The 14,805-nt window shown below is 47.2% G+C and overlaps 1 protein-coding gene across 10 annotated transcripts in view; it reads right to left on the bottom strand.

Annotated features, from left to right (window-relative positions):
* LOC129811011 (nuclear factor 1 A-type) overlaps positions 1 to 14,805 on the bottom strand; it is a 179,981-nt gene that overhangs the window by 54,427 nt on the left and 110,749 nt on the right. For all 10 annotated transcript variants that reach the window (XM_055862088.1, XM_055862089.1, XM_055862090.1 and 7 more), the window contains exon 3: positions 1,671 to 1,733. In XM_055862088.1, coding sequence (XP_055718063.1) covers positions 1,671 to 1,733 — 63 coding nt within the window. The remainder of the gene's footprint in view (positions 1 to 1,670; positions 1,734 to 14,805) is intronic.

Here is a 14,805-nt window from a genome sequence, read left to right as displayed (position 1 = left end):
TGTGTGTGTGTGTGTGTGTGTTGGAGGGATTATTCCCTCTGCTGAGTACCCACACATGCACAACTCATCTCGACCCGGCGCTACAGCCAGCCAGCAGATGGACTTTGGCTCCCTCCCAAAAAAAGAAAACATTAAATCAAATAAATAAAACTAAAATATCACACGGGCATTATCGGAGGTGATGTTGGATATCCGCAAGAGAGGCACATGCAAGATGGAGCGACCTTCAGTTCATCCACAGGGGAGGGGGAAAAAAGAGAGAGAGAGAGCAGATGAGGGGATGACATCAGCTACATATGGGCCAAGGGGTGAGAGGAGGAGGGGAGGCGAGAGGGAGGGGGGAGAGGAGGAGAGAGGGAGGGGGGAGAGGAGGGGGGGGGGGGGGGTGGAGAGGAGGGGGGGGGGGGTGGAGAGGAGGGCGGGGGATGAAAGGCAGGGGGGAGAGGAGGAGAGAGGGAGAAGAGGAGTGGAGGAGAGAGGTTAGAAGAGGAGCAGAGGAGAGAGGGAGAAGAGGAGCGGGGGAGAGAGGGAGAAGAGGAGCGGAGGAGAGTGGGAGGGGGGGGAATAAACAAGCTCCTCATCTGTCTGTCTGTGTTAATTGCTATAAAAAGTCCCAAACACAGGGCGGGGCGGTGTCACGCGCAAATAGGTCCCTCTCCCTATACTAAGTACCACTCCCAGCTATCTGGGGAGTGGGAAAGAGATTTGTTATAAGGCAACGGGGTGTTGGCAGGGACAGTCTTAAGATATGGTCATGTTATAAAAGCAACACTAGACACGTATGAGAGAGATGGTCGACCCTCCCGTAGGTCCGAAACACACCCCTCCCTCCCCAAACACACACTCTCCTCATGGCTACGTAATGGCCTCTCGTCTCCCCCTTGGCTTTAAGGTGCTAGATGTTCACACGGGGTGTGAGTGTGTTGTAAATCGCCAGCTCAGAGCAGCCCGGGAGAATAGGGCTGGCTGGGCCACAACCACACTGCTTAGCGAAGGCAAAACATATGTCCGTGTGTGTGTCTGTGCGGTTGCGGCGGGTCCCCGAAAGGGGGTGAAAAAATAAATCGACTCTTTCTCCCTGACAGCGTCCAGACAATTTTTGGCACGGATAATAAAAAAAATCCAACGGGCAGAAAGTACGGTAGTTTAAAATCGTACAGGAAGGTTAAGTGAACGTGAATAGAAGTGTACTTGTTTGGAACGGACCTGTGACTTTCAAAAAGGCATCCTTCCCATTTGAGACTTAAAATAAGAAAAATGTCCCATTGCCCGTTTGCACCTTTCAGTCAACAGAAAAATATGAAGACTTCCTTCCTCCCTTCAAGTGAACACTGCTCTGACGTGATTGGACACCGTAGGTCAAAGCAAGGACTCTACACGCCACACGGCTTTGCACAATCCAGTCGTGTTGAGATCAGTGATCACTTCAAGAAAGGAAGTATTTTCAAAGTACTGGCTCGGCGGGCACTGGTTGGTGGTGTAATTTTACAGAAGGGCAGGAGTAGGAATGAAGACAGGTGAACTTATACACACACCTGTGTACTGGTCATTTTAGTAGCACGATTGCAGAAAAAGCACTTAATAAATCAAATGTGCTAGGATAGTACTAGTATACTACAGTAGTACTATAGTAGTTCTATAGTAGTACAATGTTGTCATTAGACTCTTACCGTTCTCAGGCTGGTCCTTGATATCAGACTCACTCTGCTGGTTGGGACTGTCTGACTGGCCATCTAGAGGGAGAGAGAGAGATAGAGAGAGATACTGTAAGGGACTGGAGCAAAGGTCTCACTACTTGACTTTCATAAAAGCCAAGATGGTACATTATTAGTCGACAAGGAGATGCCATGGATATATACAAGGTAAGACAAGACTGCGAAACACGCAGAGTCCACAAAAAGACGCGGATGGGGTAAGATTCTTTGGTCACCATACACATAGGTCCCAATGCATTTGTCACCATAGTACTGTAACTGTGCATGTGAGTGCGGTCGGGGGATTGCCTACAGTCAGAGGGTTAACCCAACCCGCCGGGTGTGCTCTGTGTGAGTGAATGAGTGTGCTCAGGTGAAACCCTAGCCCCCGTGTCTCAAGCTCTGCGATCGATGCGGGCGTCTGTCCCCCCCCCTCCCCTACGCATCGACTGCACACTGGCACAGCCTGAGCCACACTGTAGGAGACTGCAACCGTAGCTCTAGACAGACTGACTGACAGACACAGGCCATGGACTAAAGCTACTGTAGACTACTGGCTAGTCTGGTCTAGTGTGGTGGGTCGATGCCCCTCCTCCGCGGTGACATTGACTCTGCCTTCGTCTCATAGTACTCTACTGTACTATCCAGCGTGTCAGCGTCTTTACTGTACTGACAGTGCACTACGCTGTCTGTGGGTGTTGTGTGGAAAGGTGTGGTGGTGTGGGGTGTCGGAATGTTTTTCTGGGGCTTAGACTGACATGTTTTCAGATGTGGTGTAGGTCAGAGGTGGGGAAGGAGTTGAGGAATTTGTGGTTGGGAAAGGAAAGGGGGGAATAAGGCTTTTGGAGAGAATGCCCAGTGCGAGGATGTCACACTGTTGGCAAACACTCACTTATGGAAATTGGTCTGGCTGGAGACACACTAAGAAGCCGAGGCCTGCCGCAACAACTCCATCCACGGCTCATAAAACAGGGAAAACCCATACATTTTACGGGCAATTTTTCTGCCCCGGCGCAAGAACGTCTAACAGCGTCATTAGCGGTGACAGCAACGATGAGGAAAGTGACGTGTAAAAAGCGCTGCTCTTGGTGCCGAAGAAGTTCGCTCCTTATGTTTCGCCTCCCCTTTTAATGTTTTTTTTTTTACTGCTGCCAAAATGGCAGAGGAACATAACCTCTGGATGATTTAGCTGCTGCTGGGCTGTATCGATCCGACGGGCTGCAGATAAAATTGTTGGGAGTGGGAGAAATATTACCCATCTCCACTCTGGGAGTCGGGACTGAAGAGAGCCAAGCAGAGAGACAGAGAGCTATGACTCAAGGCCTGCTAGGCTGATAGGACGACGTGCCTGGTGTTGCTGCTACACAGGCTGGAAGGCTGATTCACTGTAACCAGTTTGCTTGTGTTCTACTGAAATAGGTACAAGAGGTTTGCCAGAGTAGTGAAAGAGATGCAAGAGGAGGTACTTGTCTTAACAACGCCGAGATAAAAATCAAACCAGGACCATGTTTTTTTGGCATAGAGTTTTATTTTCTCCCCCCCTGAAATGTTTTTCTGCTCTGTTGCTGGAGAGAGAAATCAGGCTGAGTTCGTTTTACACCAAATGTTTATCTCTAAAAACAAAGATTTTTTCAGAGGCAAGTGTTACCAGACAAGCTGATTGACCCCTTTGATCTGCCGGGGAGAGTGCAAAAGGTCCATTTCCCGAGGCAGCCAACGTCGCGGGGGAAACAACAAAAAAAAACGTTACGAACATACGTGACTGGAACGTCAAGAGGGGTAACGGGCAAAGAAAGGCGGCAAAAACGACGAAGGGAGGACAGAAAGTTAAAAGTGTTGCTTGAAATACTAAAACAAAACAAAAAAGGAGAAAGGTTTTTGGCTGGTGGTTTCCCTCCACTCGCAAGACAAAGTAAACAATTTAGAGGGAACTTGTTTGCATTCTGCTCAGCGTTTGTGGTCTGCATCAACAGCTTAAAACAAAGGCAATCTGGAGGCCCGCGGAACAAAACGTCCCCCCAGCAACCGAACAGAGGCGGCTGAAAGCGGGGTGAGGTGGGGGTGGTTCGCCGGGGGCATAAGGCTAGTGGCTGGGTGCTGCTGGGTGTGGGTGGGGGAGGCACTTTCACACAGTCCACAGCCCCCCCACCCTAGTCTACCCCGACGCTCTCACGCGCCTTTCCCCCTCGCTAATTAAATATGCAAATGAGGCGTGAGACCCAGACTGTGTCTCACATCTGCATTTACCCCCTGTTGAGGGCCCTCAGAGCTGGGAGAAAGGGAGGACGAAAAATCTGGCCGGTTAAAACAAAACAACAAAAAAAACACACTAAACAACAAACAACGACCCCCCCCCGCCACAAACAAGACCTATTCACGCAGCCTCTATACAAGTCCCTTAACAAGTCGCTCTTTATCTTTCTCTCCCTCCGCCTGAAGGGAAGGAGGAAAGGACTAGAGCCAGGTGTCTGTTATAGGGCTCTGACCACCTCCCACCCTTCACTACTACATCTAAGGGCCCTGAAGGGGTGGGCACTTGATGGGGGGGGACCGGTGGGGTACAGAAAGTAAAGAAAGCCAAAAGACCCCCCCTCCCCTCCCCACACACCTCCTTCCAGTCCAGACAGAGGATGCACTACAGCCACCATAGATCAACGGTTGGATAAGAGACCGGTCATTATGGTTACACCGTTATGAATATGCACTGTCATGGAATTTATCACCCCTCACTGGAGGCATTAATACATTGCAGGATTAGTGTCACAGCTCCTTCTACGACGGGCCAATAACTTTCATACGACTAATTAACGGTCCGAGCTGTGTGAGGCTGTATTTTCATCATAGCAACCGACGGTTTTTACAACGGAGTCATGAGAGAGAGAGAGAGAGAGAGAGAGAGAGAGAGAGAGAGAGAGAGAGAGAGAGAGAGAGAGAGAGAGAGAGAGAGAGAGAGAGAGAGAGAGAGAGAGAGAGAGAGAGAGGGGGGGGAAGGCCTGGGTCGTGTTCATTAGTGCACACTGTAGCAACATGTTTTGTAACAGAAAACAAGCATTTCTGATTGGACACTTTCAGGTTGTCCATCCGTGTTTCAGTCCGTTTGCTACCTAATGAATACGACCTAGGGTCTAACTGTGGGTGCATACCGTTGGTTCTCTATATGGTCTTTAACACGACCTGGCTAGACCAGTAACACTCTTAACCACCGAGCTGGTAAACTTTTACGAGCAGGCCCTCGTCTATTAAACGGACCAATGGGAGAGAGTAGATTACAGTAGAGTACGGTATACTACTACTAGAGTGTGAGTATATAGTGGTGTCTCGGGCCAGAAAGAGAGATGAGGAGAGCTGGGGGAATGTGTGTGTGTGTGTGTGGAATGTCTTGATGGCTGGTAGTTGAATTAGTGAACGAGTTGACACACTAATTAGATCGTTAGGGGACGGCCTCGCGGCTGCATGTGTGCTGACTGGTCTACTGATGCAACTCCTTGCCTCAGACACACACAATCCCAGGTCATCCCTATGTCTCGTCCCTCCCTCTCCACTCTAGCCTCTTTCGGTCCGCGCTCTCCCCGTCTTCTTCCAGATTTGTCTCTTTCCCTCGCTCCTTCGTCCTCTGTTCTACCCTCTCTTTTTCCTCCCTCCATCCCACAGTTCTCTCCCTCTCTTCAGTCTCCCCCTCGTTCGCTCGCAGTCTCCAGTCTCTCTTTCTTACCATCTCCCCCTCTGAGCCCTGGCTGAGAGGGGGACACCGCCTGGCCCGCTCCGCCCGCCCCCAGCGGCCGCTTCATTATGCATGCGCCAAACCCTCTGTACCTCTCCCGGGTCCCTCTCCCTCCCGCCGGTCCGCTTTCCCACCAAGTGCTCGTGCTGTAATCCAATTGTGTGTTAAAACCCTGCTTTCTAAAGGCCCTTTTACACACTGAGCCCAGGAACACGCATGCCAATAAAAGAGGAGGCAGAAACTTCATTTAGAAATACAAACGGCCCTTTCTGTCCGCCATCAATGGAAGGTGAAGCCACAGGGATTGGCTTATTGTTTTCACAAGTATCGTCTCCTCTCGTCTCACTCCCCGAGCTTTTTTCCGCTTTTTTTCTCCACCCCCTCTCGCCGAGTTGAGCGTCAAGCCCGGGCTTTGTTGAACGATTGTGGCGGTTTCGCCAAAACCTTCGGATTTAATTTGCCATTCCTGTAAACCTCTCGTCCTCCATCCCTCCCTCCTCTCTCCATCTCCCTGACACCCTCCCTTCCTCTGAATGAAATGGTACATGACCGGAGAGCCATTCCAGAACAATCCACCACCGGGACACTTGATGTGGGTTTTGTTATATCAACTGTAACACTGGTCCCAATCAACATGGAGATTAGTCGTGGGAAGTTCCAAGCAGCTACAGTACGTAAAAACGTAAGCGGCCATTTTCGATCGTTCCTCTGAAATCGGTCCCTATAGGGTTAAAACTGAAGGCACGCTGAGGTCCTTTCAGTGCACGGTGTCAGCACACAGACGCTACTCATATCTAGCCTGCGCCAGGGCAAAGTAGAAATAGGAGAGAGCATATAGGGAGAGCCTGCCCTAGTGCGTTTGTTTCTGTCTGCGTTCCCTGTGTCCAGTGTTTGGCTAACCTCGACCTTCATCCAGGCTCCCTACGTCACTCCATATTTAATAAGCTCAGTGTTTACATAGAACCCTTCTGCTTCTCATCTACAGCACGGCCTCAATCCCACTCCTGTGCGTGTGTGCGATTGCTAGCGTGTGTTTGATTGTACTGTATGTGTTACGTGTGTATATGTGTGCGTTCTGCTGGTGGGTGTGTGCGCGTTATTCTTTGGGGCTGAGGAAGAGGGACAAAAGAGTATAAAAGAGTACGGTGGCTGTGTTTACAGATCCCGTCTGTCCTTTCAATCTAGACAGCCGGGCGTTTGAGCGCGAGCGTGTGTGTGGAAATAAAAACACTGACCACCTTGGAGGAGGAGACGGAGTGCGGAAGAGGAACAAGGGCATAAAGGGTTCTGTTTTCCTGTCGGCCTGAAAACCGGCCCTGGAAGAAAAAAAAAAACGGGTTGTTCAGTAGGGCCAAAAAATAAAAAGGAGCTTTCTAATTGGACAAGTTCCAGGAGAACCTTCCCGTTTCTAAAGGTTTCAAAACGTCTCTTGCCCATTGAACATAGCCCAGGCATCAAGAGCCAATGTTTGGTCTGTCAATACTGTACATACTGTACAAGACATAATAATGCCGTAGTAGTATGGTAGTAGTGCCGTAACGCCCCTTCCAAACCACTAAACAACACACTCCACTGTGTGTTACTGAGTGTGTGAAGGGCTGGTGAATTCTGTGTGTGTGTGTGTGTGTGTGTGTGTGTGTGTGTGTGTGTGTGTGTGTGTGTGTGTGTGTGTGTGTGTGTGTGTGTGTGTGTGTGTGTGTGTGTGTGCGTGTGCGTGTGCGTGTGCGTGCGCAAGGTTTGGACATAGGCATTAGGGAACGTCTCCAGTTGTCCTCTGTCTATTCTATTTGTTGCCGTTTCCAAAAGTGAGGGAAGGTGTGTGTAGGTTCAGGTCGTTCACCGTATGGTCCCGGTTGCTGCTGCAGCCCTGGTGAAACCGTAAGCACTCTGCTGCCTCTTCTCCAGTCTGCCTCCATTCCAGCCTGTCTTCACCTCAACAACTCTCCTTCGTCATCATCTATCATCTCCACCTCTCTCTTCACCCGTCTCTACCTCTCCACATTCATCTCTACTTCCATCTACCCGATCCATCTCTACCTCTCCACATTCATCTCTACTTCCATCTACCCGATCCATCTCTACCTCTCCACATTCATCTCTACTTCCATCTACCCGATCCATCTCTACCTCTCCACATTCATCTCTACTTCCATCTACCCGATCCATCTCTACCTCTCTACATTCATCTCTACTTCCATCTACCCGATCCATCTCTACCTCTCCACATTCATCTCTACTTCCATCTACCCGATCCATCTCTACCTCTCCACATTCATCTCTACTTCCATCTACCCGATCCATCTCTACCTCTCTACATTCATCTCTACTTCCATCTACCCGATCCATCTCTACCTCTCTACATTCATCTCTACTTCCATCTACCCGATCCATCTCTACCTCTCTACATTCATCTCTACTTCCATCTACCCGATCCATCTCTACCTCTCTACATTCATCTCTACTTCCATCTACCCGATCCATCTCTACCTCACCTCCTCATAGGTGCTTCAGTGTTCTGGGTCTGCCCTCCTGGACACTGGCTTACAAAGGCCCCTGTACAGGGGCTCATTGGGGGAAGAAGGGAACAATGCAGTGAAGGAGGTAAAGAGAAGGGGAGTGAGGGAAGCCTGGAGGAGGGCAGAGAGAGAGAGAGAGAGAGAGCGCTCCCTCCTAGCTGGCTCACTAGACCTCCCTGCTGCTCCAGAGGAAAACTGTGGGAAAAGTCAAACTCTGTGGCCCCGTAGGCTGGGCTATGTGGAATGAAGAAGGGGAGAGGGAAGATAGAGGGAGAAAGAGAGAGAGGACCTTGCTCACTCACTCCCTCCTTCCTCCTCTCCTCTGCTGTTATTCTGCCGTCGTTTCTAGGAAGAGGGTGGAAAAAGAAGGGGGGAGGCCGAGGAGGAGAGACAAGTTCTTGGCCTTTTCCCAGCAAGGCAAAAAAATAAAAAACAGCAGTCCAATCCCAGCATTCTCTAGGGGTCTGGTGAAACATACAGCCCTGGGGCCGCTTTCAATTTACTCTCTCTCTGTGTCTAATCTTCTCTCTCCCTGTCTCTCTCCCTCTCTCTCTAAATAGCAGGACTGTGAGAGAAAAGTCGAAGCTGTCATGGATCTGATGTGCTCTGCGACCTCCCTTAGCCCTGATGGGGAGAAATAGAAAGATTGAGGAAGGGTCAACTGTGCATGAGAGCCAAGTGTGTGTGTGTGTGTGTGTGTGTGTGTGTGTGTGTGTGTGTGTGTGTGTGTGTGTGTGTGTGTGTGTGTGTGTGTGTGTGTGTGTGTGTGTGAGTGCGTGCGTGCGTGCGTGCGTGCGTGCGTGCGTGCGTGCGTGCGTGCGTGAGTTTTACATGCTAGGAGGACTGGTGGGTGAGAAGATAAGATAATAATGAAGCAGACACAAATAAAGCATTCTTAAAAAAGGTAGAGATATCGTTCGCTTTGATCAAACAAGCTAATGGCATGTGGTTAAATAAAGGTGAAATAAAACAAATAAAAAGAATGCACTGTGTACTGCTCTTTTCTTTAAATCGCCCCCACCCCCACCACCGCAAGTTGCCCAGTGATCATAGTGATGGAAAAAGCGTTCAGTAACCCCCCCCTCGCTCAAAAACACTTCCTGTCTTTGTCTGACTCTATACACACACACTCGCTCTCGCTATGGTAACAACTAACCACTGGAGAAAGCTCAGGATAGGTACAATAGAGGCTGCTTACAGCCCTACTTTCTACTGACAAATTGGCTCTGCGCCCTCGACAAAAGTAGTGCACCGCGTTGGGAATAGGGTGTCATTTGGAACGCGGAGAATACTGTACACATTCTCCCTGATAGGTTCCAACGGCGTAGCTATCGTGAGCAGGAGAACATCGAAAAACACTGGAGATTTCACAGGCTCCTCTTGCTTGTCTGTCTCCCAAATGGCACCCTGTCCCCTAAATAGTGCACTACTTGTGGCCAAGCCCTTGTGTTCCGGGGAAGAGGAGAGGAGGAGAACGCAGACATCTTGAACTTCTCGTCATGTCATCTTTTCTACCCGGCAGCAGCCTGGGACAGCAGGAGTTGTCGTCGGTCAGAGGTTGTACAGTATTGAATCAAAACAAAGTGTTGTCAGTTTGATTGTCATTTGCCAGAGATCTAATCTTGGTGAGTACTGGGGAGGTCTGCCCCTCGGTGACACGGGAAGAAAGCCGGGAGAGAAAGTGTGTGTGTCTGTGAGCTGTAATTCACTGTTGTCCCAGGGCCCAGCTGACAGGCTCCAGCTGCAGTGTCGAGGTACTGTGTGTGTGTGTGTGTGTGTGTGTGTGTGTGTGTGTGTGTGTGTGTGTGTGTGTGTGTGTGTGTGTGTGTGTGTGTGTGTGTGTGTGTGTGTGTGTGTGTGTGTGTGTGTGTGTGTGTGTGTGTGTGTGTGTGTGTGTGTGTGTGTGTGTAAACAGCAGCAAGCCCGTAGTGCCAAGTTAGAGCCCCCCCATTCCACCTCCGCCATTTTACAACTGCAGGGAACGACGTGCTGTCTGAGACCAGGAAGTGTCAGTCACCGCCTCTCTGCTCTCCTACCGAGGAGGTCATGGAAAACATGGTTGAGAGGGAGCAGCAGATCTCTCTCTCGCTCCGAGTCCATACCCACTCTCATCTCTCGCTCTTGAATATCCCACCCAAAAATGTCCATTCTCTGCACTGAGAAAAAATAAAGATGGAGAGAAATTGAGGAGGGGTGTTGGGGTCTGAGGGGGGTACAAGACGGGAAATGATCACGCCACCTCAGGCCCCGTCCTCCCCCGCGGTGATCTAATCGAATTTACTCCTTGAAACAAACGGGTGACTGCACATAAACAAGTCACTCTGGGCCAGATGAGTCAATACATGGGACCTGGGAAAATAAACAGGAACCGGGGTGGTCGCACCTTTTGTCTCTTGCGCGAGGTGGTCGGGAGGGGAATGAGGAGCGACTGTACCGCCACCCTGGCAGGAACAACCGACGCAAAACCAGAGCTCGCCTTGTGGGAAGGGAAGCCTCGACTTGTCTTCTCTCATCCCCTCCTCTTTCTCGCTCTCTGAAACAGTGGGAATAGAACATCTCCATGCTCGTGCAGCACAAGCTAAAAAATACAGAAATGACAGGGTGAACTGCTTTGGCAGCCAACCCTCCCTCTCCCTTTTCTCTCTCTCTGTTACGCTAGTGCACTCTCTCTCTCATAGAGAGAGTCCCTGGCTAGAGCTCCTGTCTGGAGCAGACTAGGGGAGGGAGGTTGGTGCCAGGGTTGAAGAACTGGATGAGTGGCGATCTGCACCGCTCCACAGCAAACCCAGCCCAGCCGCTATCCTCTACTCAGCCCGCTAGGCTTCCTTCCCAGCATACAGTGGGGCTTTCACACATGGCCCGCAGCGAAGAGGGAAGGGAAACCCCCAGTCACTGCACACAACATGCCCAGCCTGGCCACTCCTGCTGGGTCTTCCCCCTGCCTACACACTGCCCCACTACAGTCACTAGAGCCAGGTTTACCCACCCAAAACTACTGGGCTCTGCCCGACTAACACACACACAGACGTGCGCACTCACACACCTCATTAAACACAGCTCTATGCAACAAATACTACCTGAAAATGCCAATAAATATGATCAGATCGGTGGATATGTTTTGTGATATTATTGTTACAAAATAAAACAATTTCAGTTAGACTGCCTTTTGAGAAGATTTTGTGATAAAACATTTTTTGTTTCATATTTGAAATGTAAATAGCCTACCATGTCACATATCAATGACTTAACTTTATTATAAAATGTGCATTGTAAAACAATATATTCCTTATTGATTTTACAGACACTTTTTTTATTTCCCTTTTAATGAAATGATATGATATATGGTATGATTTCAAAAGGCTGTCAGTCAATATCGAGCCACCATTCATTTTCTTCTGCAGTTCATTTCAGAGAAGTCATAAATTACCAATATTTACATATGGTACCTCGACTCTCCAACTCTATGCATTTCAATACACATATATACACCCTTCTTAGAAAATGTGTGTGTGCATATATATATATATATATATATATATTTATATAAATAATGCAAATATTGCAATACCAATAAATCTACAATACACTATACTGCATTTTACACAGACAAGTACAAAATATTACTTTTGTTCACTATTGACCATAATGCACTATTTAGCATGATTATCGGAACGTAATTAATGCTCGCTAACGGATTCGCTACAACGGAGGAATTTGAGAGAAAACTTGAGGGTGTCAGATAAAGAAAACAGCCCTTAGAAAAAGGCTCAATGGTGGAGAGTATGCCAGTCCAATTGTCTGTCTGGCATATGCCCGCCAGTGCGTAAGGATCAGGGCTTATGCCAGCCAAGGCGCTGGGTTGGCATTTCAACCCTGGCAGACCCCTGTACTCGCAGCCAAATCGACAGCGAAAGAGAGAGGGGGAAAAAGAGATACATGCTTTTGTTCGGTTCTGAATGCTACGTCTGTACAACCAAAAGTGAAAACGCCAGTCTAATGCCTGGATCAGTGGTGTTTTTTTGTGTTTTTTTACATAAAAGACAAACAATTCGACGACTGGTGGCAATAATGCATTTTTTTGTGTCAGGTAGACAAAACGTGGGGATTTCTTTTTATGTGCCCCCCCCCCCTTCCTTAAACGTCATAGCAGAGTAGCCTGTTACCGGCGCGCCCAAACTCTCCTCTTCGCCCCTCCCACCCGCCTCCATTTTGTGAACATCTGACTGCCTCCATTTTATGGCAGCCCTTTCCTCTAAGAATGGCGCAAATACAGTGCTATCATCGATTCGCCAATATACAAAAACTGTCGCCCAGACGCTACACTCACAAATAAAATACTTGACGGAGATGAAAAGCATTGGCTTTGAATGAGTGCCATCGCTTGTCGAGCCGCCATTTTAAAGCGAGTCAGTCTCTCTCGCTCGTATTTGTCTTCATTCTCCTCCTTTCCTCTCTGTCGGTGTCTCTCTCTCTCTCTCTCTCTCTCTCTCTCTCTCTCTCTCTCTCTCTCATGCTTATCCTCAACGTAGCTGTTAAACCATCCTGCCAGGCAAAGCTATACTGAGAGAATCACGTTAGCTGCCTCCATTGTTGGATGACACAGAAGCAGTCGCTGCCAAGAAGTTTGCTGCCAAGTTCAACAACATTCAGATAAAAGACAGCGAGAGCTACAAAAAAAGGAAAAGGCACAAACACAGAACTCAGCAGAGCCCAGGACAGAATCTCCAGTGACAATGATGGCCGACATGTCATGGTATTAGCTCTAACGTTTACCATTGATACACCCCTAACCCCCTTTACACCTAATGCCCTGGCAGCCATCTTAAAAGCTTTGGCAACCATTTTGAAAGTGCTCGCTGCCTCCTTTGAACAGTTGCCATTCCTCATGCCACATTTTCACAACAAAAGATGCAGTCGGAATTACCACTTACGCTACCAAATACCGTGCGCTCACAAAAGACTACTTACTGTATGTTCCCAAACAAAAAGGTGAAAGAGACAGAAAAACAAGCGTTTTGTTTTCATTTGGAACAAAAAGGAATCTTAAGACACCTTTGTGTTCCAGAACTCTGACCCTTTCCCAGAGCAAACCAGGCAACTGATAAATGTACCATTTCCTGTGCAACGAGATACATTCAGCTCTCGCCACCATAGAATATCGAAATCGATATGAATTTTAACTTACTACAGCATCACTCTTAAGTCCCTTGAACAACAGGCCATTTAGATAAAGCTGTTCATAAAGCCACAAATAAAATAAACTACAGCTTGTATTGCTTCCGTTATGTCCATTGGCACACAGTACCATTCAAATTGGTGTGCCAGCTATCAAGTGGTTAAAGATTCACATTATTTTCTGACAGTAACCAGGTTTCCATCCAACCTTTTCATGAGAGTAAAGTACATGTCTGATTTAAAAAAAATGTCACGACAGGCCTGATGGAAACTTTCCAAATGGCGACAAAACTAAATACGCTAGGCAAGGTGGGATCTGTTAGTGTCTGTAAAATTAACTATGCGAGAAATGGAGGTCGGAAACGCCTCAACGCGCAAATATTGATATAATAAACCGCCATATTGTAGTAATGGTATATTGTATGGCCCTCCCACTATGACTCAGGAAACCATGCAGTTTGTTAGGATACAGATGAAATAAGTTATGGTGAACTTCACAGGGTGGTGAAAGTGCAGTGATGAGCTTGATGCTGCTTTCCAACAAACATCTAGTCTTACTCCGGTGACATAATGATCGATGCTTGGCTGCCGTTTGGCAAATACAAATAATCTCACTCTTTTGTCTATAATATTCTCATCATGAAGGCTATACACACACACATACATATATATATATATATATATATATATATATATATATATATATATATACATATATATATATATATATATATATACATATATATACGTATATATATATATATATATATATATATATATATGTATATATGTATATATATATATATAAATATACATATACATAAATATACATACATACATATATATATACATACATACATATATATATATGCATATATACATACATACATACACATATATATGCATATATACATACATACATACATAAACATATATATATGCATACATACATACATACATACATACATACATATATATATGTAGGCTGTATCTGCGAGCTGTTGGCTAGACCAGACAGGGCAAATTCACAATCTAACCCACAGTATAACCCACAATATAACCCACAGTATAACCCACAGTATAACCCACAATATAACCCACAGTATAACCCACAATATAACCCAATGTGAAATGTTTTGTGGACTACATCATCACGCCCAGGCTTTTATCCGGAACTGGTCAAGTTGATGGAAACACATCTCTGGTGGGAAAATGCCAATCTTGTTTCAATTTCGATTTTAGAATATTTACAGGAAAATGTGTCACCAGTTGGCCAGAAACAGAAATAGTGCTGCAGGTTGTCACGTCAGCATTAGTCTTGATTGAAAGGCCCATATTAGGTTAAATGGCTCCGAGTCATGTACATGCTTCATTTCTTGTTCCCCAACACGCCTGTGACGCTCAAATTACTCAAACGAGCAATTACTTTATGCTATAACACTAAACACAGCATTCAGCAACATCACAGATATCTCAAAGTCATCCGTCTTGCTGTGGGGAAAACATTACCATTGGGTTTAGTGTGTAGACTAGCCAGGTACACAGTCATTTCCAGTATAAATGTATTTTTACTGCTTTGCTGGCAATTCATTCAATTGCCTATATGTCTATAGCACAGCATTAACACAAACAACACAAACTAATTTCCTTTAACTTGCCGGTATCCAACGTTTTAATTAAGCATGCCATAATTGTATTG

The sequence above is a fragment of the Salvelinus fontinalis genome, chromosome 14, assembly GCF_029448725.1.
Source record: "Salvelinus fontinalis isolate EN_2023a chromosome 14, ASM2944872v1, whole genome shotgun sequence".
In the NCBI taxonomy this organism is placed as follows: domain Eukaryota; kingdom Metazoa; phylum Chordata; class Actinopteri; order Salmoniformes; family Salmonidae; genus Salvelinus; species Salvelinus fontinalis.
The sequence above is the reverse complement of the archived record's forward strand: the minus strand, read 5'-3'. Positions and strand labels throughout refer to the sequence as shown.